This window comes from Mobula hypostoma, chromosome 3, assembly GCF_963921235.1.
Source record: "Mobula hypostoma chromosome 3, sMobHyp1.1, whole genome shotgun sequence".
Taxonomy (NCBI): Eukaryota; Metazoa; Chordata; class Chondrichthyes; order Myliobatiformes; family Myliobatidae; genus Mobula; species Mobula hypostoma.
In genome coordinates this window covers 217,138,655-217,162,677 of record NC_086099.1, presented here as the reverse complement: position 1 = coordinate 217,162,677, position 24,023 = coordinate 217,138,655, and the positions used below count along the sequence as shown (strand labels likewise).

The 24,023-nt window shown below is 46.4% G+C and overlaps 1 protein-coding gene across 3 annotated transcripts in view; it reads left to right on the top strand.

The window, feature by feature from the left end:
- scn5lab (sodium channel, voltage gated, type V-like, alpha b) overlaps positions 1-24,023 on the top strand; it is a 489,515-nt gene that overhangs the window by 142,391 nt on the left and 323,101 nt on the right. For all 3 annotated transcript variants that reach the window (XM_063044491.1, XM_063044492.1, XM_063044490.1), the window contains exons 3-4: positions 12,016-12,338; positions 22,442-22,561. In XM_063044491.1, coding sequence (XP_062900561.1) covers positions 12,075-12,338; positions 22,442-22,561 — 384 coding nt within the window. In that variant the 5' untranslated portion in view covers positions 12,016-12,074. The remainder of the gene's footprint in view (positions 1-12,015; positions 12,339-22,441; positions 22,562-24,023) is intronic.

The following is a 24,023-nucleotide window of genomic DNA, read 5'->3' as shown; positions in this document are numbered from 1 at the left end:
AGACTCCCAGAAGGTTAATTTACAGGTTGAGTCTGTGGTAAAGAAGGCAAATGCAATGTTGGCATTCATTTCGAGGAGAGTCGAATGTAAAAGCAAGGAGATAATGCTGAGACTTTATAAGACACTAGTCAGGCCGCACTTGGAGTATTGTCAACAGATTTGGGCCCTGTAATCTCAGAAAAGATGTGTTGTCATTGGAGAGGGTCCAGAGGAGGTTCATGAGGATGATTCCGGGAATAAAGGGGTTAACATATGAGGAGCATTTGGCAGTTTTGGGCCTGTACTCACTGGAATTCAGAAGAATGTGGGGGGATCTCATTGAAACCTACCCAATGTCGAAAGGACTAGATAAGGTGGATGTGGAGAGGATGTTCCCTACGGTGGGGGTGTCCAGAACTAGAGGGCACAGCCTCAAAATTGAGAGGGCAATCCTTTAGAACAGAGGTAAGGAGGAATTATTTTATCCAGAGAGTAGTGTATCTGTGGAATGCTCTACCACAGACTGTGGTGGTGGCCAAGTCTGTGGCTATATTTAAGGCAGAGGTTGATTGTTTCCTGATCGGTCAGGGCATCAAAGGATATGGGGAGAAGGCAGGTGTATAAGGTTGAGTGGGATCTGGTACCAAGCATGATGGAATGGTGGAACAGACCCGTTGGGCTGAATGGCCTAATTCTGCTCCTATGTCTTATGGTCTAAGCACTCCTCATGTGTTAACCCTTCACTCCTGAGATCAGCCTCCTCTGGACCATCTCCAGCACATTTTTTCTTTGCTAAGGGGCCCTAAATAGCTAACAATACTCCCAAGTGCTGTCTAATCAATGCCTTATAAAGCCTCAGCATTATATCCTTGCTTTTGTATTCGTGTCCTCTCAAAATTAATTCTAACATTGCATTTACCTTCCTTACCATCAACTCCATCTGCAAGTTTACCTTTAGGGAATCATGCACAAGGACTCCCAAGTCCCTTTGCACCTCTCAGTTTTAATTTTTTTTCCATTTAGAAAATAGTCTAGGTCTTTATTCCATCTGCCAAAGTACATGATCATGTATTTCCCTACACTAAATTCCATCTGCCACTTCTTTGCCCATTTCCCCAAACTGTAAGTCCTCCTGCAGACACCCTGCTTCCTCAACACTATCTGCTCCTCCACCTCTCTTTGTACTTTCTACAATCTTGGCCACAAAGCCATCAATTCTTTCATGGAAACAACAGGAATTCTGCAGATGCTGGAAATTCAAGCAACACACATCAAAGTTGCTGGTGAACGCAACAGGCCAGGCAGCATCTCTAGGAAGAGATACAGTCGACGTTTCAGGCTGAGACCCTTCGTCAGGACTAACTGAAGGAAGAGCTAGTAAGAGATTTAAAAGTGGGAGGGGGAGGGGGAGATCCAAAATGATAGGAGAAGACAGGAGGGGGAGGGATGGAGTCAAGAGCTGGACAGGTGATTGGCAAAGGGGATATGAGAGGATCATGGGACAGGAGACCCAGGGAGAAAGACAAGGGGGGGGTGAACCCAGAGGATGGGCAAGGGGTATAGTCAGAGGGACAGAGGGAGAAAAAGGAGAGAGAGAAAAAGAATATGTGTATATAAATAAATAACGGATGGGGTACAAGGGGAGGTGGGGCATTAGCGGAGTTAGAGAAGTCAATGCTCATGCCATCAGGTTGGAGGCTACCCAGACGGAATATAAGGTGTTGTTCCTCCAACCTGAGTGTGGCTTCACCTTTACAATAGAGGAGGCCGTGGATAGACATATCAGAATGGGAATGGGATGTGGAATTAAAATGTGTGGCCACTGGGAGATCCTGTTTTCTCTAGCGGACAGAGCGTAGGTGTTCAGCAAAGCGGTCTCCCAGTTTGCGTCGGGTCTCGTCAATGTATATAAAAGGCCATATCGAGAGCACCGGACGCAGTATATCACCCCAGCCGACTCACAGGTGAAGTGTTGCCTCACCTGGAAGGACTGTCTGGGGCCCTGAATGGTGGTGAGGGAGGAAGTGTAAGGGCATGTGTAGCACTTGTTCCGCTTACAAGGATAAGTGCCAGGAGGGAGATCAGTGGGGAGAGATGGGGGGGACAAATGGACAAGGGAGTCGCATAGGGAGCGATCCCTGCGGAAAGCAGAGAGAGTGGGGGAGGGAAAGATGTGCTTAGTGGTGGGATCCTGTTGGAGGTGGTGGAAGTTACAGAGAGTAATATGTTGGACCCAGAGGCTGGTGGGGTGGTAGGTGAGGACCAGGGGAACCCTATTCCTAGTGGGGTGGCAGGAGGATGGAGTGAGAGCAGATGTGCGTGAAATGAGGGAGATGCGTTTGAGAGCAGAGTTGATGGCGGAGGAAGGGAAGCCCCTTTCTTTAAAAAAGGAGGACATCTCCCTCGTCCTGGAATGAAAAGCCTCATCCTGAGAGCAGATGCGGCGGAGATGGAGGAATTGCGAGAAGGGGATGGCATTTTTACAAGAGACAGGGTGAGAAGAGGAATAGTCCAGATAGCTGTGAGAGTCAGTAGGCTCATAGTAGACATCAGTGGATAAGCTGTCTCCAGAGATAGAGACAGAAAGATCTAGAAAGGGGAGGGAGGTGTTGGAAATGGACCAGCTAAACTTGAGGGCAGGGTGAAAGTTGGAGGCAAAGTTAATAAAGTCAACGAGCTCAGCATGCATGCAGGAAGCAGCACCAATGCAGTCGTCGATGTAGCGAAGGAAAAGTAGGGGACAGATATCAGAATAGGCACGGAACATAGAAAACATAGAAAATAGATGCAGGAGTAGGCCATTCGGCCCTTCGAGCCTGCACCACCATTCAGTATGATCATGGCTGATCATCTAACTCAGAACCCTGTACCAGCCTTCCCTGCATACCCCCTGATCCCTTTAGCCACAAGGGCCATATCTAACTCCCTCTTAAGTATAACCAATGAACTGGCCTCAACTGTTTCCTATGGCAGAGAATTCCACAGATTCACCACTCTCTGTGTGAAGATTGTTCCACAACATAGATTGTTCCACAAAGCCAACAAAAAGGCAGGCATAGCTAGGACCCATACGGGTGCCCGTAGCTACACCTTTAGTTTGGAGGAAGTGGGAGGAGCCAAAGGAGAAATTATTAAGAGTAAGGACTAATTCCGCTAGACGGAGCAGAGTGGTGGTAGAGGGGAACTGATTAGGTCTGGAATCCAAAAAGAAGCGGAGAGCTTTGAGACCTTCCTGATGGAGGATGGAAGTATATAGGGACTGGACATCCATGGTGAAAATAAAGTGGTGGGGGCCAGGGAACTTAAAATCTTCGAAAAGTTTAAGAGCGTGAGAAGTGTCACGAACATAGGTAGGAAGGGATTGAACAAGGGGGGATAATACCGTGTCGAGGTATGCAGAAATGAGTTCAGTGGGGCAGGAGCAAGCTGAGACAATAGGTCTGCCAGGACAGGCAGGTTTGTGGATCTTGGATAGGAGGTAGAAATGGGAAGTGCGAGGTGTGGGAACTATAAGGTTGGTAGCAGTGGATGGGAGATCCCCTGAGCGGATGAAATCGGTGATGGTGTGGGAGACAATGGCCTGGTGCTCCCTAGTGGGGTCACGATCAAGGGGTAAATAAGAGGAGGTATCCGCGAGTTGTCGCTGTGCCTCGGCAAGATAGAGGTCAGGTCTTTCATGGAAATCATTGACATATAAACACTGATCCCTGTGGCTCACCACTAATCGCTGCTGGCCAATCAGACAATCCCCCTTTATCCCCACTCTTTGCCTCCTGCCAGTCAGCCAATCTTCTATTCATTCTAATACCTTATCTCTATTTCCATGGGCTCTTATCTTGTTAAGGCTTTTAAAAAATCCAAATAAACAGCACCCACTGACTCTCCTTTGTCTATCCTGCCTGTTATGCCTCCATCTTCTCAAGCTGAAGTTCTAGCTGGCACACAAATCTCACACAAGCCTGTTGAGCCAAAGCCTGACCACTCTAACACTGGCCCACTCACACAATGGCCTCTCTGCATACACCTCGCTTCTCTTTACTTGCTTTTGCTAAGTTACTATTAACCCAAGCAATCTTCTGCTCAGCAGAAGAGTCCTGACAGGCCTCACTTGGTTTGTTTTAAACCTGGCCCGTAAAGTGCTCAAGGAACTGTCCCATACTTACTCCGCGATCTTCTGCTCCGCAGATCTTCTTCATTGAGGCAGGTAGATTTTTCAGACCAGTAATTATGCTATCACATTACTGATAAGATATTTTAGATCTGAATCTTTTACTTGATTGAATGTATATTCCCCAACTGTCTGCCAGGAAGGGAATTAAACTTGTGTCTGGTTAATGAGTTGAAACCACTGGATTATTGTTCCAGTAACACAAGCTCGATGCTTTCTAGTCCTCTAATACTGCCAGAATTCTTGTAAGGCAAACTCTGTTATGTAGCTGCGAAGCTTTTATGACTGTTTTTTGTGGTGTTTACTGAAAAGCATTTGAAATAGGAGTGGGAGTTGTCCATTTCCCCCCTTAACAGGGGTTTGCTCTGTTGAGGAACACAGAATAAAATCAGAAACACAAGGTAAAACACCTATCGTCATTCTAAAGTCGAGTAAAGGTGATCTTTACCTTTCCTTAGGGACCTCTCACAGTTGCATTCATCTATATTCAAGGTCCCCTCACCTTCGTCTCTGTATCACTGCTCGTCCCTCGGTCGGTTTAGCAGACGTCATTCCCTTGGACAAAACTACTGAAAGGACTTTGCCCTACGGCCTCACTTTTGGGTTCAAGTTCACTCAGATTTCCTTAATCAGAGTGACAAGAGTCTATTCAGCCCATCGGATTTATGCTGGCTCTCGGTGCAATCCTGTCATGCCCCATTCACCCTCATTTAACCCGTAACCTGTTCTCTTTCAAGTGTCTATCAACTGCCCCTCCCCAACGATTCTCCTTACCATCCACCTACACTGGACACAACTTACAGCAATTAATCTACATGGATGTCCCGGGATGTGGCAAGCCTATACTCTCACAGGGAGGACATAAAAACCCTGCCGTGGCAGCACCAGAGGTCAGGATCGAACCTGGTTCACTGGTGGTGCCAAAGAGCTACACTAACTGTAGCTCCACTATGCTGCAGTATTCTTAGTGCGTAACATTTCCGTCGTTAATCTCCGGATTTCCTGTACAACATCCTCAATAAATTCAATAAGCATCATTTATATTTGACAGGGATAAATGCCTGCTGATCCCTTTTTGTCTGAGTGGCAGTAGCAATGGACAGGACACGCAAGTATTCCGTTCTAATCTGAACTGATTTCACAACCTACAGGCTCACTTTCAAGGACTTTACAACTCGTGTTCTCAGCGTTATTTATATACTTACTATTTGCATGATTTGTCTTCTTTTACCACAAGACCATAGACATAGGAGCAGAATCAGGCCATTCGGCCCATCAAGTCTTCTCTGCCATTCCATCATGGCTGATTTAGTATCCCTCTAAACCCCTTTCTTCTGTCTTCTCCCTGTAACATTTGACACCCTGATTAAGCAAGAATCTATCAACCTCCACTTTAAATATATCTAATGACCTGGCCTCCACAGATGCCCGTGGCAATGAATTCCACAGATTCACAACCCTCTGGCTGAAGAAATTCCTCCTCACCTCCATCCTAAATGGATTTCCCTCTACTCTGAGGCTGTGCCCTCTTGTCCTAGACTCCCCCACTGTAGGACACATCCTCTCCACATCCACTCCGTCTAGGCCCTTCAATATTCAATGGGTTTGAATGAGATTCCCCCCCCCCCACTCATTCTTCTAAACTCCAGTTAGTACAGGTCCAGAGCCATCAGATGCTTCTCAGACATTAACCCTTTCATTCCTGGAATCATTGTCCTGGTCCTCCTCTGGACTCTCTCCAATGACAGCACATCATTTCTTAGACCAGGGGCCCAAATCGGCTTGCAATATGATTTTCCCAATCTACCTGCATAATGAAATCTTCCACAACTGTCGTAATATTGTCCTTAGTACACACCTCTTCTATCTTCCGTTGCAGTTTGTATCCCACATCCTGGTTACTGTTCAGCAGCCTGTATATAACTCCCATCAGGGTCTTTTGACTGTTGTGGTTTTTAATTCTATTCACACAGATTCTATATCTTCTGATCCTATGTCAGCTCTTTCTAAGGACTTGATTTCAATTTTTAACAACAGAGCCACTCCACCCCCTCTCCCTTCCTGTGTGTCCTTTCGACACAAGGTGCACCCTTGGATGTTAAGCTCCCAACAAATAATCTTCTTTCAGCCACAAAGCATACCTGCCAATCTCTAACCGTGCTACAAGCTCATCTACCTTATTCCGTACACTGTGTGGGTTCAAATATAACACTTCCAGTCCTCACAGTCTCACCACACGCTCCATCAACTTGTATACCAACTGCCCCATCGTCAGCCCTTTCACTCTGATTCCCGCCCCCCTGCCAAATTAGCCTAAACCCTCCGAAACAGCTCAGCCATACATTCATCTGCCAAATCCTATTCTGGTGCGTGGCATGGACAGTAGTCCAGAGATTGCTATCCAGAGGTTTTGCTTTTCAGCTTTCTGCCTGACTCCCTATATTCTCTCTTCAGGGCCTTTCCTATTCCCTTTTCCTATCCCTGCCGTTGGTGCCAATATGTACCATCATTTCCAGCTGTCCAACTTCCCCCTTCAGTACCCTGTAGACCTGATCTGAGACATCACCAACATACAGTCTAACAGGCAGGGGGTCCCCAACCTTTTTTGCACCGCGGACCGGTTTAATATTGACAATATTCTTGCGGACCGGCTGACCGGGGGCGGGGGGTGTACAAGTAGGGTTAAACTCACCTCAACATATCCTTTACAGTTAGGGTTGCCAACTTTCTCACTCCCAAATAAGGGACAAAAGTAGCAGTCAAATACGGGACACTTGTGTTTACCTCAGGAAAGACCACCATTGACCATGAAGCCTTGTGCGGGCACCTGTGTGCGCATGCACATATGTGCTGATTTTGTTCTCCCACAAATCGGTTTTGCCTTCATCTTCCCGACTATACTGTACATACATTATTTCTACTTTTTATAGGCTGTGTATTTATCATATCATTCCTGCTTTTACTATATGTTAGTGTCATTTATTTTCGGTTTTATGTGTTATTTGGTATGATTTGTTAGGTTATTTTTTGAGTCTGGGAACGCTCAAAAATATTTCCCATATAAATTAATGGTAATTGCTTCTTTGCTTTACGCCATTTCGGCACGAAAGGTTTCATAGGAACGCTCTACCTTAGCGGGGGAAATACGGGACAAGGGCAGTCTCGTATGGGACAAACCAATTTAGCCCAATATACGGGATGTCCCGGCAAATACGGAGCAGTTGGCAACCCTATGTTCAAGTTCAACAGTGCGTGACAGGGAATGTGGAAAGATGCAGCTGACTCATATCGTTTCCTCACGGCCCAGTAGCACATGCTTTGCGGCCCGGTGGTTGGGGACTACTGGTCTAGCTGTCTCCTTCATGCCCAGAGAACCTCGTGTTTACTCCTCTGACTATGGAATTCACTATCACTACTGCAGTCCACTTCTCTCCCTTTCCTACTGAGCTACAGAGCCAGACTCAGTGACAGAGACCTGCTCACTGCAGCGTCCCCCTATTAGGTCATTCCCAACACCCCCCCCCACCCCAGCAAATTCCAAAGTGGTATCGCTAATCCCTTTCCCTTTCCTAACAGTCACTCAGGTGTCTGCCCCCCTGCAACGTAAGGGTGACTACCACCCTGTAGCTCCTATCTGTCGCCTCCCCATTCTGGTGCACGAACTGAAGGTCCGGTTCCTCAACACGGTCTCTAAAGAGCTGCAGCTCACTGACCTTCATGCAGATGTGGTTATCAGAGAGACTGGAGGTCTCCAAAGTTCCCACATCTCACACAAAGGACTTACCGCTAACCCTGGACCCATTCTCAGTGCACTTATAGACAAAGAAAGAGAGATAAAACAAACTTGCTAGGAACTTACTTAGAGCTTCCGCCTGCCCTTGCTCAGGCCTGTTGACCACTCGAACAATGTGGCCAGGCTTTAGCATGTTTTGCACATTGGTTGTTTGTCAGTCTTTGGTTACGTATAGTTTCTTTTTGTAAATTCTATTGGATTTCTTTATTTTGCTGTAAATGCCTGCACAAAATGAAAATCACAGTAGTATATGGTGAATTTGTTCAGCCAGAGGGTGATGAATCTGTGCAATTCATTGCCAAGGGGGCTGTGGAGGCCAAGTCACTGGGCGTATTTAAGGTAGAGATTGAGAGGTTCTTGATTGGTAAGGGGGTTAAGGAGGGAGAACAGGGTTGAAAGGAAACCACACACGATGGAATGGCGGAGAACATTTGACGGGTGAAATGGTCGAATTCTGCTCCAATATGGTCTTCGGCTTAGATCAGTCACAATAATATTGAGCGGTAAATCAATTTTGGGAGCTACAAGTGACAGACTCACCCACAAGAACTCAACTCATTCTCAGTATTGTGTATTTTTATTTACACAGTTTGTCTTCTTTTTCACATTGGTTGTTTCTCAGTATTTGCTTATGTATAGTTTTCCATAAATACTATTGTATTTTTTTTTAATTTCCTGTAAATGCCTGCAATAGAATGAATCTCAAGATAGTATACAGAGGCGTATATGTACTTTACTTTGACATTGGTTTTCACCCTGAGTATATTAAGCCCGAGTCCATGCTACAAGTTTTGATGACACTTGTGGTTTCCCTGCCTTTGGGTGGGAGGAGGACTGAGAGTGGGTGAAGCCCATTAAAATAATGGAAGGGATACACAACAATAAAGTGAACAGGTTGGACAACAAGAGTTGGACTCAAGTTAGGCCATAAATATTTGGGGCAATGTCTCCAAGAAGGAAGTCAAGTTAGGGTCAATGGCATAGAGACATAGAACAGAAAAAAGCCCTTTGGCCCATTTGGTCCATGCTGAACTATTATTATGTCTAGCCCCATCGATCCACACCTACACCATAGCTCTCCATACTCCTTCTGTCCTTGTACTTATCCAAACTTCTCTTAAATGTTACAGTTGAACCCACATCCACCACTTCTGTCGGCAGCTCATTCCACACTTTCACCACTTTCTGAGTGAAGATGTTCCCCATTGACCCATGACCCCTAGTTCTAATCTCACCCAATCTCAGTGGAAAAAGCCTGCTTGCATTAACCCCATCTGTACCCCTCATAACATAGTGTATCTCTGTCAAATCTCCCCTCTTTCTCCTACACTCTGGGGGAAGAAAGTCCTAACCTGTTAATCCTTTCCCTATACCTCAGATCCTCAAGTGCTGGCAACGTCCTTGTAAATTTTCTCTGCACTATTTCAATCTTATTGATATTGTTCCTGTAAGTAAGTAACCAGAATGGCACACAATACTCCAAATTTGGCCTCACTAACATCTTATCTACTTCAATGTAACATTTTTGAAGTGTACCCTTGCCGAGTTACTCTAAACTTTTTAAGAGATTTGATCACTTATATTTGGTCAAGGAGGGTTAACAACCTTCCTCCTAAGAGATTATAAAACCAATGGGCATCGTTTCAGAACATGAGGTTGCCTTTTAAGATGCAGATGAGAGGAATTTTTCTCTCAGCAGGATATAAATCTTTGGAATTTTCTACCCTGGGAACTTGTGAAGGCTGAGCCACTGAATGGATCCAGAGCTAAGTCGGACGGGTTGTGGATTATAGAGAAGTCAAGGGTTACAGGCAGTGAGAGGCAAATGAAACTAAATTTTGAACTTTTAAAAAGTTTCAGAGTTCAAAGTAAATTTATTATCAGAGTACATATATGTCACCATTTACAACCCTGAGATTCATTCACTTGTGGGCACTCACAGTAAATACAAAGAAACACAATAGGATCGATGAAAAGCTGCACAAAACAACCCATGTGCAAAAGACAACAGACTATGCAATTACTAAAAGAATGATAAATAAATAAGGAATAAATATTGGGAACATGAGTTGAGGAGTTCTTGAAAGTGAGTCCATAGGTTGTGGGGACAGTTAAGTGTTGGAGTGAGTGAAGTTATCTCCTCTGGTTCAAGAGCCTGATGATTAAAGGGTAGTAACTTTTCCTGAACCTTGGGGTGTGGGACCTGAAAGTCCTGTACCTCCTTCCCAACGGCAGCAGCGAGAAGAGAGCGTGGCCTAGATGGTGGGGGTCCTTGATGATGGGACGCTGCTTTCCTGTGACAGCACTCCTTGTAGACGTGCTCAATGGCGAGGAGGGCTTCTCCTTTGATGGACTGGGCTGTATCCACTACTTTGTGTAGGATTTTCCATCCAAGAGCATTGGTGTTTCCATACCAGGCCGTGATACAACAGGCTGAGTTGGTAGTCATTTATTTTGGGAAGACTAGAACATAAAGGAAAGTATGAATTACTGGGGCCTTATAAAGCATTCGTCACTCTGCATTAGGAGTATTTGAGCAATTTGAGCATTGTAACTGAGGAAGAGCGTGCTGTTCCCAGAGCGGGTCCAGAGGAAGTCGGAGGAATGATCCCATGAATTGAAAGGCTTATCGTATGTGAGGGGCATTTGATGTCTCTGGACCTCGACTGGGCGGAGTTTAAAGAAAGCTACCAAATACTCAAAGGCCTGGATACAGTGGACATGGAGAGGGTGTTTCCATTAGAAGGAGAGTTTAGAATCTGACAGCACAGACTCTGGATAAAGGGATGAACTGAGATGAGGAGAAATTTTTTCAGCCGGAGGGGCGGTGAATCTGTGGAATTCATTGTCAGGGGGGCTGTGGAGGCCAAGCCATTGGGTGTGTTTAAGGCAGAGTTTGATATGTTTTAATTGGTAAGGGGAGAGAGAAGATGAGAGAATGGGGTTGAAAAGAAATCAGCCATGATGGAATAGCAGAGCAGACTCGATGGGCTGAGTGGCATAATTCTGCTCCTATATGGTGTTATGCTTAGATCAGCTACAATCTTATTAAGTGGTAAAACAAGCTTGAAGTCTATGCCCAGTTCCCACTTCTTGTGATTCTACGACCTACAGACTCACTTTCAGGGATTCTTCACAACTCATATACTCTCTAGAGCTGATGTTCACAGTATAATTGTTTATTATGTACTCAGTTTGTCCTATTTTGCACATTGCTTGTGTGTCAGTCTTTGCTTATCTATCATTATCATTATGTGCTGTCTCGTATGACGTCATCATTATTTGCTGTGTCGTATGACATCATCATTATGTGCCGTGTCGTATGATGTGGGCGATCATGGTCTTTGGCCATGATTGTTCTTGGCAAATTTTTCTGCAAAGGTGGTTTGCCATTGCTGCCTTCTGGGCAGCGTCTTTACAAGACGGGTGACCCCAGCCATTCTCGATACTCTTCAGAGATTGTCTGCCTGGCGTCAGTGGTCGCGTCACCAGGACTTGTGATATGCACCAGCTGCTCATACGACCATCCACCACCTGCTCCCGTGGCTTCATGTGACCGTGATCATGGCAGGGTTGCTAAGCAGGTCCTAACCTTGCCCAAGGGTGACCCAAGGCTAGTGGAGGGAAGGAGCACCTTACACCTGCTTTGGTGGAGATGGATCTTCACCCAGTTAATATATTGTGTTTCATAAATTCTGTTGTCTTTCTTTATTTTCCTGAGTGTCTGCATGAAAAAGGAAGTCAAGGTAGTATATGGTGACATATATGTACTTTGATTATAAATTTAAGTGGAACTTTGATTTTTTTTTTGTAAACAGGGAAATTCACAGCGTGTCAAATAAGAAATGCTGCCGGACCTGTCAAGTTCCTCCAGCATTGTGTGTGTGTTACTCTGGATTTCCAGCATCTGCTGGATCTCCTGTCTAAAATTCCCAGGACAGAGCCGTCTACTCAGTGATGGACGGGTGGTGTGGGAGGAGGTTCACAATCGGAAAACCAGGCATGTGGACTCTGTGGTTCAGTCTGGACCATTAGGTCGTGTTAACCAATCTGCCTGGCTTCTGTTTCCCTGCAGTCCCCATCATTTCCATCGCTGAGGAGTAAAGACTCGTCAAGGAGGTGCAGGATGAAAAGATGGCGCTCCTGTTCGTACCCTCAGGACCCCACTGTCTGCGTCGGTTCACTCGCGAATCCCTGGCTGCCATCGAGAGGCGGATCGCCGAGGAGCAGGCGGTCAGCAACAGGAAAGACCACAAAGAGGAGAGTGAGGAGGAAAAGCCCACTCCCAACAGCGACTTGGAAGCGGGAAAGCAACTGCCAATCATCTACGGAGACGTCCCACCAAAGCTCATTGGTCAGCCTCTGGAGGACCTGGACTCCTTCTACAGCGACAAGAAGGTAGGCAAGCAAAGCCAAGAGAAGACACTGCAGTGAGTATTGAGACTACTGTGCGAGTCACTGAGTTCGAGGCCAGGTGGAGTTTACAGTAAGCAGAACCTACTGTAACAAACACAATCTACTTTACATCAGCATATTTTACAACATAGCCTTGACTTTTTTAAAGCAGGCTTTGATTAGATCAGTTCACTTTACAGCAGAATCTACTCTCAATGGTCACTTTATTCGGATCCTTCTGTACCTAATAAAGTGGCCACTGAGTGTATGTTCATGGTCTTCTGCTGCTGTAATCTATCCACTTCATGGTTCAATATGTTGTCCGTTCAGAGATGCTCTTCTGCACACCACGTGGTTATTTGGGTTACTGTCACCTTCCTGTCAGCTTAAACCAGTCTGGCCATTCTCCTCTGACCTCTCTCATTAACAAGCTGTTTTTTTGCCCACAGATCTGCCACTCATGGGATTTTTCTTTTGTTATTCTGTAAGAGAATGTTACTCCCTAGAGCAGGGGTTCCCAACTTTTTATGCCATGTATTCCTACCATTAACCGAGGGGTCCATGGACCCCAGCTTGGGAACTCCTGTGAGCGTAGTGCGTGAAATTCCCAGGAGATCAGCAGTTTCAGAGACACTCAAACCATCCCATCTGCCACCAACAATCATTCCACAGTCAAAGTGACTTAGATCACATTTCTTCCCCATTCTGATGTTTGGTCTGCACAACAACTGAACCTCTTGACCATGTCTGCATGCTTTTATGCATTGAGTTGCTGCCACATGATTAGCTGATTAGATATTTGTATTAATGAGCAGATGTGCAGGTGTACCTAATAAAGTGACCACCAAGTGTATTCTGCACGAATTTTGAGAGTCCCTGTAGACTGAACTCACTGCTGAAACTAGAGCAGAGTCTTCCGATAAAAGCAAGATGACTTCTCTGGTGCATTCAGTGGGTGGGAGATAGTGCACGGGTAGGCAGCCCCAGCTACCTACTACAGCGGTGTCTGCAGGTGGGCTGGACGGGCAATTAACCTGATCATCTCCATTCAGAGAAAATAAGCAGAATTGCTGGAAGAACTCATCAGGTCTTGATCTGCAGTGTTGACATTTCCTCTGCTCCACTGCCCCCACCCCCACCCCGAACCCACCTACCTTCCGCCTCACCTGGCTTCAGCTATCACCTTCCAGCTGGTGCTCCTAACCTCAATGAGTTACTCCGGGCCTCCAGATTAATGATCAGATTAGCTTTATTTCTCATATGTGATTGGCAGATTTTAGTTCTCTTAGGCCAAGAAAGATGCCAAGGTTTTGAAGAAGGAGTAGGCGGCTCTACGTCAGGGTTTGGCCGCTCTCTAATGGGCCTCAAATCTGCAGCCCTGACGGCTCGCATTGGAAGTGGACTGCCCCGCACCAGCTGCCTCATCTCTGCAGCCTTGCATTGTCTGTCCGGCGGGTGGAAACAGGCACAACAGGGCTTCGGGGGATGGCACTGATGGGGTGGCTCCATTCAAACCCAAAATAGGCGCAATGGTTCCAAGATGCTGCGTCTGGTTTCTGCTGATATCTTTGCAGTACGGACTGAACAGGCAGAACCCGTGGCACATAGTCTTTTAGAATGCACTCAATATTTCATGTAGCAGCAATCTGGTGCAGTTTCTCACAGTTCCAAGCAAATCTCTTACACTATCGCTTCATATTTTGATGTCCCTTAGCATGACATGTCAAACAGTATGACAGAGCCTCCTCTACACCAATGAGACCCGACGTAGATTGTGACACCGCTTCGTCAAGCACCCTTGCTCTGTTCACAACAGGCAGCATTTTCCAATGGCCAACTATTTTAATTCCACTCCCCCATTCCCTTGTCGGTTCATGGCCTCCTCTACTGCCACAATGAGGGAGCAACACATCATATTCCGTCCAGGTAGCCTCCGACCTGACTTCAAGAACATAGATCTCTTGAACTTACAATAATTTCTCCCCCTTCCCCCTTCTGTCCTTTTCCGTTCCCCATTCTGGCTCCCATCTTATCCCTTCTCTCCTCATCACCTCCCTCTGGTGCCCCTCCTCCTTACCTTTTTCCCACTGTCCACTGTCCTCTCCTATCAGATTTCTTCTTCCACCTAATTTACTCCTTCTACCTATCACCTCCCTGCTTCTCACTTTACCTCACCTTCTTGCCTCACCTGGCCTCACCTGACACCTGACACCTCATATTCCTTCCCCTCCCCCTCCCGCCATCTTCATATTCTGTATTCTTCTCCATAGAAACCATAGAACCATAGAAACTACAGCACAGAAACAGGCCCTTTGGCCCTTCTTGGCTGTGCCGAACCATTTTCTGCCTAGTCCCACTGACCTGCACACGGACCATATCCCTCCATACACCTCCCATCCATGTATCTGTCCAATTTATTCTTAAATGTTAAAAAAGAACCCACATTTTCCACCTCGTCTGGCAGCTCATTCCATACTCCCACCACTCTCTGTGTGAAGAAGCCCCCCCAATGTTCCCTTTAAACTTTTCCCCCCTCACCCTTAACCCATGTCCTCTGGTTTTTTTCTCCCCTTGCCTCAGTGGAAAAAGCCTGCTTGCATTCACTCTGTCTATACCCATCATAATTTTATATACCTCTATCAAATCTCCCCTCATTCTTCTACGCTCCAGGGAATAAAATCCTAACCTATTCAACCTTTCTCTGTAACTGAGTTTCTCAAGTCCCGGCAACATCCTTGTAAACCTTCTCTGCACTCTTTCAACCTTATTTATATCCTTCCTGTAATTTGGTGACCAAAACTGAACACAATACTCCAGATTCGGCCTCACCAATGCCTTATACAACCTCATCATAACATTCCAGCTCTTATACTCAATACTTTGATTAATAAAGGCCAATGTACCAAAAGCTCTCTTTACGACCCTATCTACCTGTGATGCCACTTTTAGGGAATTTTGTATCTGTATTCCCAGATTCCTCTGTTCCATTGCACTCCTCAGTGCCTTACCATTAACCCTTTATGTTCTACATTGGTTTGTCCTTCCAACGTGCAATACCTCACACTTGTCAGTATTAAACTCCATCTGCCATTTTTCAGCCCATTTTTCCAGCTGGTCCAAGTCCCTCTGCAGGCTCTGAAAACCTTCCTCACTGTCTACTACACCTCCAATCTTTATATCATCAGCAAACTTGCTGATCCAATTTACCACATTATCATCCAGATCATTGATATAGATGACAAATAACAATGGACCCAGCACTGATCCCTGTAGCACACCACTAGTCACAGACCTCCACTCAGAGAAGCAATTCTCCACCACCACTCTCTGGCTTCTTCCATCGAGCCAATGTCTAATCCAATTTACCACCTCTCCATGTATACCTAGCGACTGAATTTTCCTAACTAACCTCCCATGCGGGACCTTGTCAAAGGCCTTACTGAAGTCCATGTAGACAATATCCACTGCCTTCCCTTCATCCACTTTCCTGGTAACCTCCTCGAAAAACTCCAACAGATTGGTCAAACATCACCTACCACGCACAAAGCCATGTTGACTCTCCCTAATAAGTCCCAGTCTATCCAAATGCTTGTAGATTCTGTCTCTTAGTACTCCCTCCAGTAACTTACCTACTACTGACGTTAAACTCACCGGCCTATAATTTCCCGGATTACTTTTCGATCCTTTTTTAAACAATGGAACAACATGAGCCACTCTCCAATCCTCCGGCACTTCACCCGTAGACAGTGACATTTTAAATATTTCTGCCAGGGCCCCCGCAATTTCAACACTAGTCTCCTTCAAGGTCCAAGGGAACACTCTGTCAGGTCCTGGAGATTTATCCACTTTAATTTTCCTCAAGACAGCAAGCACCTCCTCCTTTTCAATCTGTACAGTTTCCATGGTCTCACTACTTGACTCCCTCAATTCCATAGATTTCATGCCAGCTTCCTTAGTAAATACAGACGCAAAAAACCTATTTAAGATCTCCCCCATTTCCTTTGGTTCCGCACAAAGCTGACCACTCTGATCTTCAAGAGGACCAATTTTATCCCTTACAATCCTTTTGCTCAATATACTTGTAAAAGCTCTTTGGATTATCCTTCACTTTGACTGCCAAGGCAACCTCATGTCTTCTTTTTGCCCTCCTGATTTCTTAAGTATTTTCTTGCACTTCTTATACTCCTCAAGCACCTGATTTACCCCCTGTTTCCTATACATTTCATACAACTCCCTCTTCTTCTTTATCAGAGTTGCAATATCCCTTGAGAACCAAGGTTCCTTATTCCTATTCAATTTGCCTTTAATCCTGACAGGAACATACAAACTCTGCACTCTCAAAATTTCCCCTTTGAAGGCTTCCCACCTACCAATCACATCTTTGCCAGAGAACAACCTGTCCCAATCCACGCTTTTAGATCCTTTCTCATTTCTTCAAATTTGGCCTTCTTCCAGTTCAGAACCTCAACCCTAGGACCAGATCTATCCTTGTCCATGATCAAATTGAAACTAATGGTGTTATGATCACTGGAACCAAAGTGCTCCCCTACACAGACTTCTGTCACTTGCCCTAATTCGTTTCCTAACAGGAGATCCAATATTGCATCCCCTCTAGTTGGTTCCTCTATATACTGATTTAGAAAACTTTCCTGAACACATTTTACAAACTCTAAACCATCTAGACCCCTAACAGTATGGGAGTCCCAATCAATGTATGGAAAATTAAAATCCCCGACCACCACAACTTTATGTTTCCTGCAGTTGCCTGCTATCTCTCTGCAGATTTGCTCTTCCAAGTCTCGTTGACTATTGGGTGGTCTGTAATACAATCCCACTAATGTGGCCATACCTTTCCTGTTTCTCAGCTCCACCCATAAGGACTCAGTAGACAAGCCCTCTAATCTGTCCTGCCTGAGCACTGCTGTAATATTTTCCCTAACAAGCAATGCTACTCCCCCACCTTTCATTCCTCTGCCTCGATCACATCTGAAACATCGGAACCCTGGAATATTAAACTGCCAGTCCTGCCCCTCCTGTAGCCAAGTTTCACTAATTGCTACAACATCGTAATTCCACGTGTCAATCCACGCCCTCAGCTCATCCGCCTTCCCCGCAATACTCCTAGCATTGAAATATATACACCTCAGAAGATTTTTACCACCACTCACAACCTTTCTATCAGTGGATTTGCTTAAACTTTCAATATCATTTATTTTCACCCCAGCCACACTGTCAGCTCTGGCACTCTGGTTCCCATCCCCCTGCAAATCTAGTTTAAAGCCTCCCCAACAGCACTAACAAACCTCCCTGAAAGGATATTGGTCCCCCTGTAGTTCAAGTGTAACCCGTCTCTCTTGTACAGGTCCCACCTGCCCCAGAAGAGGTCCCAATGATCCTGAAATCTGAAACCCTGCCCCCTGCACCAGTTCCTCAGCCACTTGTTCCTCCTTCAGAGCATCCTATTCCTACCCTCACTGGCACCTAGCACAGGTAGCAATCCTGAGATTACCACCCTTGAGGTCCTGCTTTTCAACTTCCTACCAAGCTCTCTATACTCACTGTCCAGGACCTCTTCAATCTTCCTAGCTATGTCATTCCTTCCCTTCCAGTCCTGATGAAGGGTCTCAGCCCGAAACAGTGACTTTTTATTCCTCTCCATAGATGCTGCCTGACCTGCTGAGTTCCTCCAGCATTTTGTGTGTGTTACTCAGTTTGACACAGAGCCTTACAGGGTTATGTACAGAATTACACAGTGTCACAGAGTGTCAAAAAGTTCAAAAATCAAAAATGAATTTATTCCCAAAGTTCCTATATCTTACCATATACTACTTCGAGATTCATTTTCTTGCAGGCATTTGCACGAAAACAAATTCAATAAATTTTTTGAAAAGCTATACATGAGTAAAGATTGACAAACAACCAATGTCCAAAAGAAGACAAATAGTGCAAATTTTTTAAAAAAAGAACTAATTAGAACATGAAGGTCAGAGTTCTTGAAAGTGAGTCTATAGGTTGTGGAGTCAGTTCAGAGTTGAGGTGAGAGAAGTTATTCACACCAGTTCAGGTTAATAGCCATTACTGAACCTGGTAATGTGGGCCTAAGACTCCTGTACCTCAAGCCTGATGGTAGTGACATCTCACAGTGTCAATTAACAGCCCCATACAGTCCCACACAGTGTGTTAGGGTCCCAATGTGTTACGCATCGTGGCACGGAATACCTTACAGTGCCCTACTCTGTCAAACAATGCCATGATGGCCAATGGGTAATTGTTTTTCTTTTATTGTCCCATATACCAACATACAGAGAAAATCTTCATCTGCATGCCATCCAGACAGATCATCCCATACCTAAGTACTTCAATGATGCATGATAGAGAGCGAAAAACAGTGCAGTGCAGGTGGACACATAAAATGCAAGGGCCATGACGAAGTAGGTTTCAATAGGTACATTTAATGTCAGAGAAATGTATACCATATACATCCTGAAATTCTTTTTAGATTAGATTAGATTAGATTCAACTTAATTGTCATTGTGCCGAGTACAAATACAAAGCCAATGAAATGCAGTTAGCATCTGATCAGAAATGCAAAGAATAGTGTTATTTACAAAATAATTGCAAATAAAAAGTAAGTGCTACAGCACACAAATATAAAAGTACTGAGACAGTACAGTGTGGGTGTAATACTGCTTAGCGCTGTGATGTGAGGTTCAGCAGGGTCACAGCCTCAGGGAAGGAGCTCTTCCTGTGACTGCTGGTGTGGGAGCAGACATCCATGAAAACAGAGGAGTGCCCCAAAGAATAAATGACAGTTAAATATTAGAACCCCTAAGCCCCCCCAGCCCCTCCCATCCCATGCATAAGCAACAGCAAAGCAACAATTCCCACCCCCACCAGCAAAAAGAGCATTGGTGTCCCCCACTGAGCACTCAAGTGTACAGCAAAGCATCAATAAAGACACAGACTTGCAGTGCCCTAAAGACTACTCGTTCTACATAGCACAGGCTCTCTCGCTCTCCCTAATAAGGGGAAAGGAGGTGTCCCTATTTCACAGCGAGAGGGGAAACATAACAAACAACTCGCCAATTTACGATGTTAAAAGTCTTCTGCGTTTTTTTCCAAGCTCTGTGCCCAAAGAACTCAGGTCTCTAGGCTCACTGCTTTCGACCTTCCGTGTACTCACACGACACATCGGGCAGCGGCACCGGCCTCGAATCCACCCGCCTCCAGAGCTACGAAAATCCGACACCCTGAAGGCGCACTAGTCTCCCAGGCCGTGTCCTTGGCCTATCGTAAAATGGCCGGTCATGAGGCCCTGAGAGCGGGTCCCATTTCCGCAAAGAGCCGAAGTCAGCGTGTAACTCCAAGTCAGGGTCTTCAAAAGAACCCTGAAAAGGGGGAAAAGAGATACTAAAGATAGAAATAGAGCTGTTTCCAAAGATGCAAGCAAAGGGGTCGCCATTAGCCGGCATCTTCCTAAGCTCCACCCTCCAACTCAGCAGCTGAGAGATCAGGAGTTCACCCTTATCATGATGTCAAGAAATTTCTTGCAGTATCTCGCTATCTCTCTATGTCTTCATGTACAGTATCTCAATGTCACTGTCACAAAGTGTCACATCATAGTGCCTTACCCCACCAGATCATACGGCATAGTGTCCCCTAGCACCGTAGAGCCTCACAGTAGGCCGTGCCATCAGGGGTCAGCTTTATTCACCATATACATTTACATGTATTCCACTTACTGTGGTTTGTTGGTGTGACTTGCAACAAAAGAGCTACAACATTTAACAATCATAAAGAATAAGGTTAAAGTACGGATTTGAAATGAAATGTGCTTAAATACATAAATACCAAAATGTATTTAAAGTGTAAACAGCTGAATTAAAGTGTTTACAGAGCAGTGCAGTGATGGGAATGTTAAATTAGGGGGTGGGGGGTGCTAACTAGAGTGGTTGTTCAGATTAGCTGCCTGGGGGGTATGAACTTTATAGATGTGGTGGGCTTTGTCTTGATACCCCTGTTGTGCTTCCCAGAGGGAGCTTTTGAATGGGTGGGTAGCTTATTTAATGAATTAACTTATTTAGAGATACAGTGTGAAGTAGTCGCTTCCGGCACGTCGAGCCGCACTGCCAAGCAACCCCCGACGACGCCAATTTAACCCTAACTTAATCATGGGACAATTTACAATGACCAATGAACCTACCTGGTATGTCTTTGGAGTGTGGGAGGGAACTGACGGAGCGGGGAGGGGTGGGGGTAGGATATACAAGAACTCCGAACTCTGACACCCCAAGCTGTAATAACATCACACCACTGTGGCACCCCAGTTCCTGTCATGACTTTTGCTGCATATGTGCGGTGCCATGCAGTTTTAGACAGACAGATAGATAGATACTTTATTGATCCCAAAGGAAATTACATGTCACAGTAAGCATTACAAGTGCACAGATATAAATATTATAAATCTAAATCATGTAATGCAGTGGATTCTTGTGCCATATGGTGTACCACCATGCAGTGCCAGAGCATGCCACACAATGCCAGAGAGTGTCACACAGTGCCAGAGAGTCACCCAGTGCCAGAGAGTGTCACACAGTGCCAGAGAGTGTCGCCATGCCAGAGAGTGTCACACAGTGCCAGAGAGTCACCCAGTGCCAGAGAGTGTCGCCGTGCCAGAGAGTGTCACACAGTGCCAGAGAGTCACCCAGTGCCAGAGAGTGTCGCCGTGCCAGAGAGTGTCACACAGTGCCAGAGCATGCCACACAATGCCAGAGAGTGTCACACAGTGCCAGAGAGTCACCCAGTGCCAGAGTGTCACCCAGTGCCAGAGAGCGTCACCCAGTGCCAGAGAGCGTCGCCGTGCCAGAGAGTGTCGCCCAGTGCCAGAGAGTGTCGCCCAGTGCCAGAGAGTCACACAGTGCCAGAGCGTCACCCAGTGCCAGAGAGCGTCACCCAGTGCCAGAGAGTGTCACACAGTGCCAGAGAGTGTCGCCGTGCCAGAGAGTGTCACACAGTGCCAGAGAGTCACACAGTGCCAGAGCGTCACACAGTGCCAGAGAGTGTCACACAGTGCCAGAGAGTGTCACACAGTGCCAGAGAGTGTCACACAGTGCCAGAGAGTCACACAGTGCCAGAGAGTGTCACACAGTGCCAGAGCATCACCCAGTGCCAGAGAGTGTCACACAGTGCCAGAGAGTGTCACCTAGTGCCAGAGAGCGTCGCCGTGCCAGAGAGTGTCGCCCAGTGCCAGAGAGTGTCGCCCAGTGCCAGAGAGTGTCGCCCAGTGCCAGAGATTGTCGCCCAGTGCCAGAGAGTGTCGCCCAGTGCCAGAGAGTCACACAGTGCCAGAGCGTCACCCAGTGCCAGAGAGCGTCACCCAGTGCCAGAGAGTGTCACACAGTGCCAGAGAGTCACACAGTGCCAGAGCGTCACCCAGTGCCAGAGCGTCGCCGTGCCAGAGAGTGTCACACAGTGCCAGAGAGTCACACAGTGCCAGAGCGTCACACAGTGCCAGAGAGTGTCACACAGTGCCAGAGAGCGTCGCCGTGCCAGAGAGTGTCGCCCAGTGCCAGAGAGTGTCGCCCAGTGCCAGAGCGTCACCCAGTGCCAGAGCGTCACCCAGTGCCGGAGAGCGTCACCCAGTGCCGGAGAGTGTCGCCCAGTGCCAGAGAGTGACGCCCAGTGCCAGAGAGTATTGCACAGTGCCGGAGAGTGTCACCCAGTGCCAGAGAGTATTGCACAGTGCCAGAGAGTATTGCACAGTGCCAGAGAGTGTCACCCAGTGCCGGAGAGTGTCGCCCAGTGCCAGAGAGTATTGCACAGTGCCGGAGAATGTCGCCGTGCCAGAGAGTGTCACACAGTGCCAGAAAGTATTGCCCAGTACCAGAGAGTATTGCCCAGTACCAGCAAGTATCGCACAGTGTCAGAGAGTGTCAAAGAGTGCCGAGAGTGTTACAGAGTGCAAGGAAGTGCCCCACTATATGGGAGAGTTGTCTGTCATGTTCACATATAATGAGGGTGGGGGTGTTTAAATGTCTTTATCTGCTATTGTATGCTGTGTGATAATTGCCCTGTTACTTGTTTACCTGAATATCCGTCTCTTTCAGACATTTATAGTACTGAACAAAGGGAAGACCATTTTTCGATTTAGTGCCAGCCCTGCGTTGTACCTACTGACTCCTTTTCACCATGTTAGAAGAATAGCTATTAAAGTTTTAGTACATTCATATCCTTTCACTGGTGGACAATGTGGGGCTGATGCCTGTGGTTCTGGTGTTGATGATTGTGGTGAGGTGGGGATGGAGTCACTGATATTTCAACTGTTTTATATCAGCACATGATAATCCAAGCGGTTTGTTTGTTCGTTGTTTGTCGTGTCGTATGTTGTGGGCGATCATGGTCTTTCCACAACTGTGGTTGTTCCTGGCAAATTTTTCTACAGAAGTGGTTTGCCATTGCCACCTTCTGGGCAGTGTCTTTACAGGATGGGTGACCCCAGCCATTATCAATACTCTTCAGAGATTGTCTGCCTGGCGTCAGTGGTCACGTAACCAGGACTTGTGCTCCGCACCAGCTGCTCGTACGACCATCCACCACCTGCTCCCATGACTTCATGTGACCCTGATTGGGGGAGGGGGTGTTACACCCTGCCCAAGGGTGACCTGCAGGGTAGCGGAGGGAAGGAGCGTCTTACTTCTCCTTTGGCAGAGATGAATCTCCTCAGCACCATCCAGTCTAAGTGGTAAAGTGGTAAAGTTCCCAGAGCAAACCCAGAGCTCCGATGTCCACCTGGAGGTCTATACAATAACAAGGGGCTTAGAGAGGGTAGAGAGAGACTTTTTCCCCCAGAGTGGAAGCGTCAAATACTTTAAGATGGGAGGAGGGAAAGCTTACAGAAGATTGGTAAGAAAACACGCACAAAATGCTGGAGGAACTCAGCAGGTCGGGCAGCATCCACGGAGGGGAATAAACAGTCGACGTTTCAGGCTGTGATCCTTCAACAGGACTCTGATGATACCTCATGTAAAATCTCGTTGACTGTTCATTCCCCTCCGTAGATTCTGCCTGACCTGCTGAGCTCCCCCAGCATTTTGTTTGTGTTCCTCAAGATTTCCAGCACTGCCAGGGGAGGTCGTGGAAGGAGATACGATAGCAACATTTCAGATTCATTCAGACAAATAAATGTACAGGCAGCCATAGCAGGGATATGGACCACGTTCAGGCAGGTGGGACTAGTTTAATGAAGTTTAGATAGGTACATGGATAAAGGAATTTGGAGGGCTATGGTCCAGGTGTAGGTCGATGGGACTAGGCAATTTAAATGGTTCAGCATGGACTAGATGGGCTGAAGGGCCTGTTTCTGTGCTGTACTTTTCTATGACTATCAGTGAAGAAATGATTGACCAAAGGGGGAATGTGTTCCTGTGCTGTACCTTTCTACGTTTTCAGTGAATCAGTGTGTGTGGGTAAACAGACTGGAAATGAAACTCAATTAAGTCAATCGTGAGGCACAACAAGCTCAATCCTCTCCAGACCACCTCTTCTTACCTGAAATGCCACTCTCTGAGTTTAGACTCCTTTGCCACTCAGACTTTTGCAGTTCTCAGTCAGGAACCTGTCAGTCTCCTGCACTCCAAGGAAACCAGGAAAAGGAGAAGGTAGGAGGTCAGGGTTGAGGGGGGTGATAAA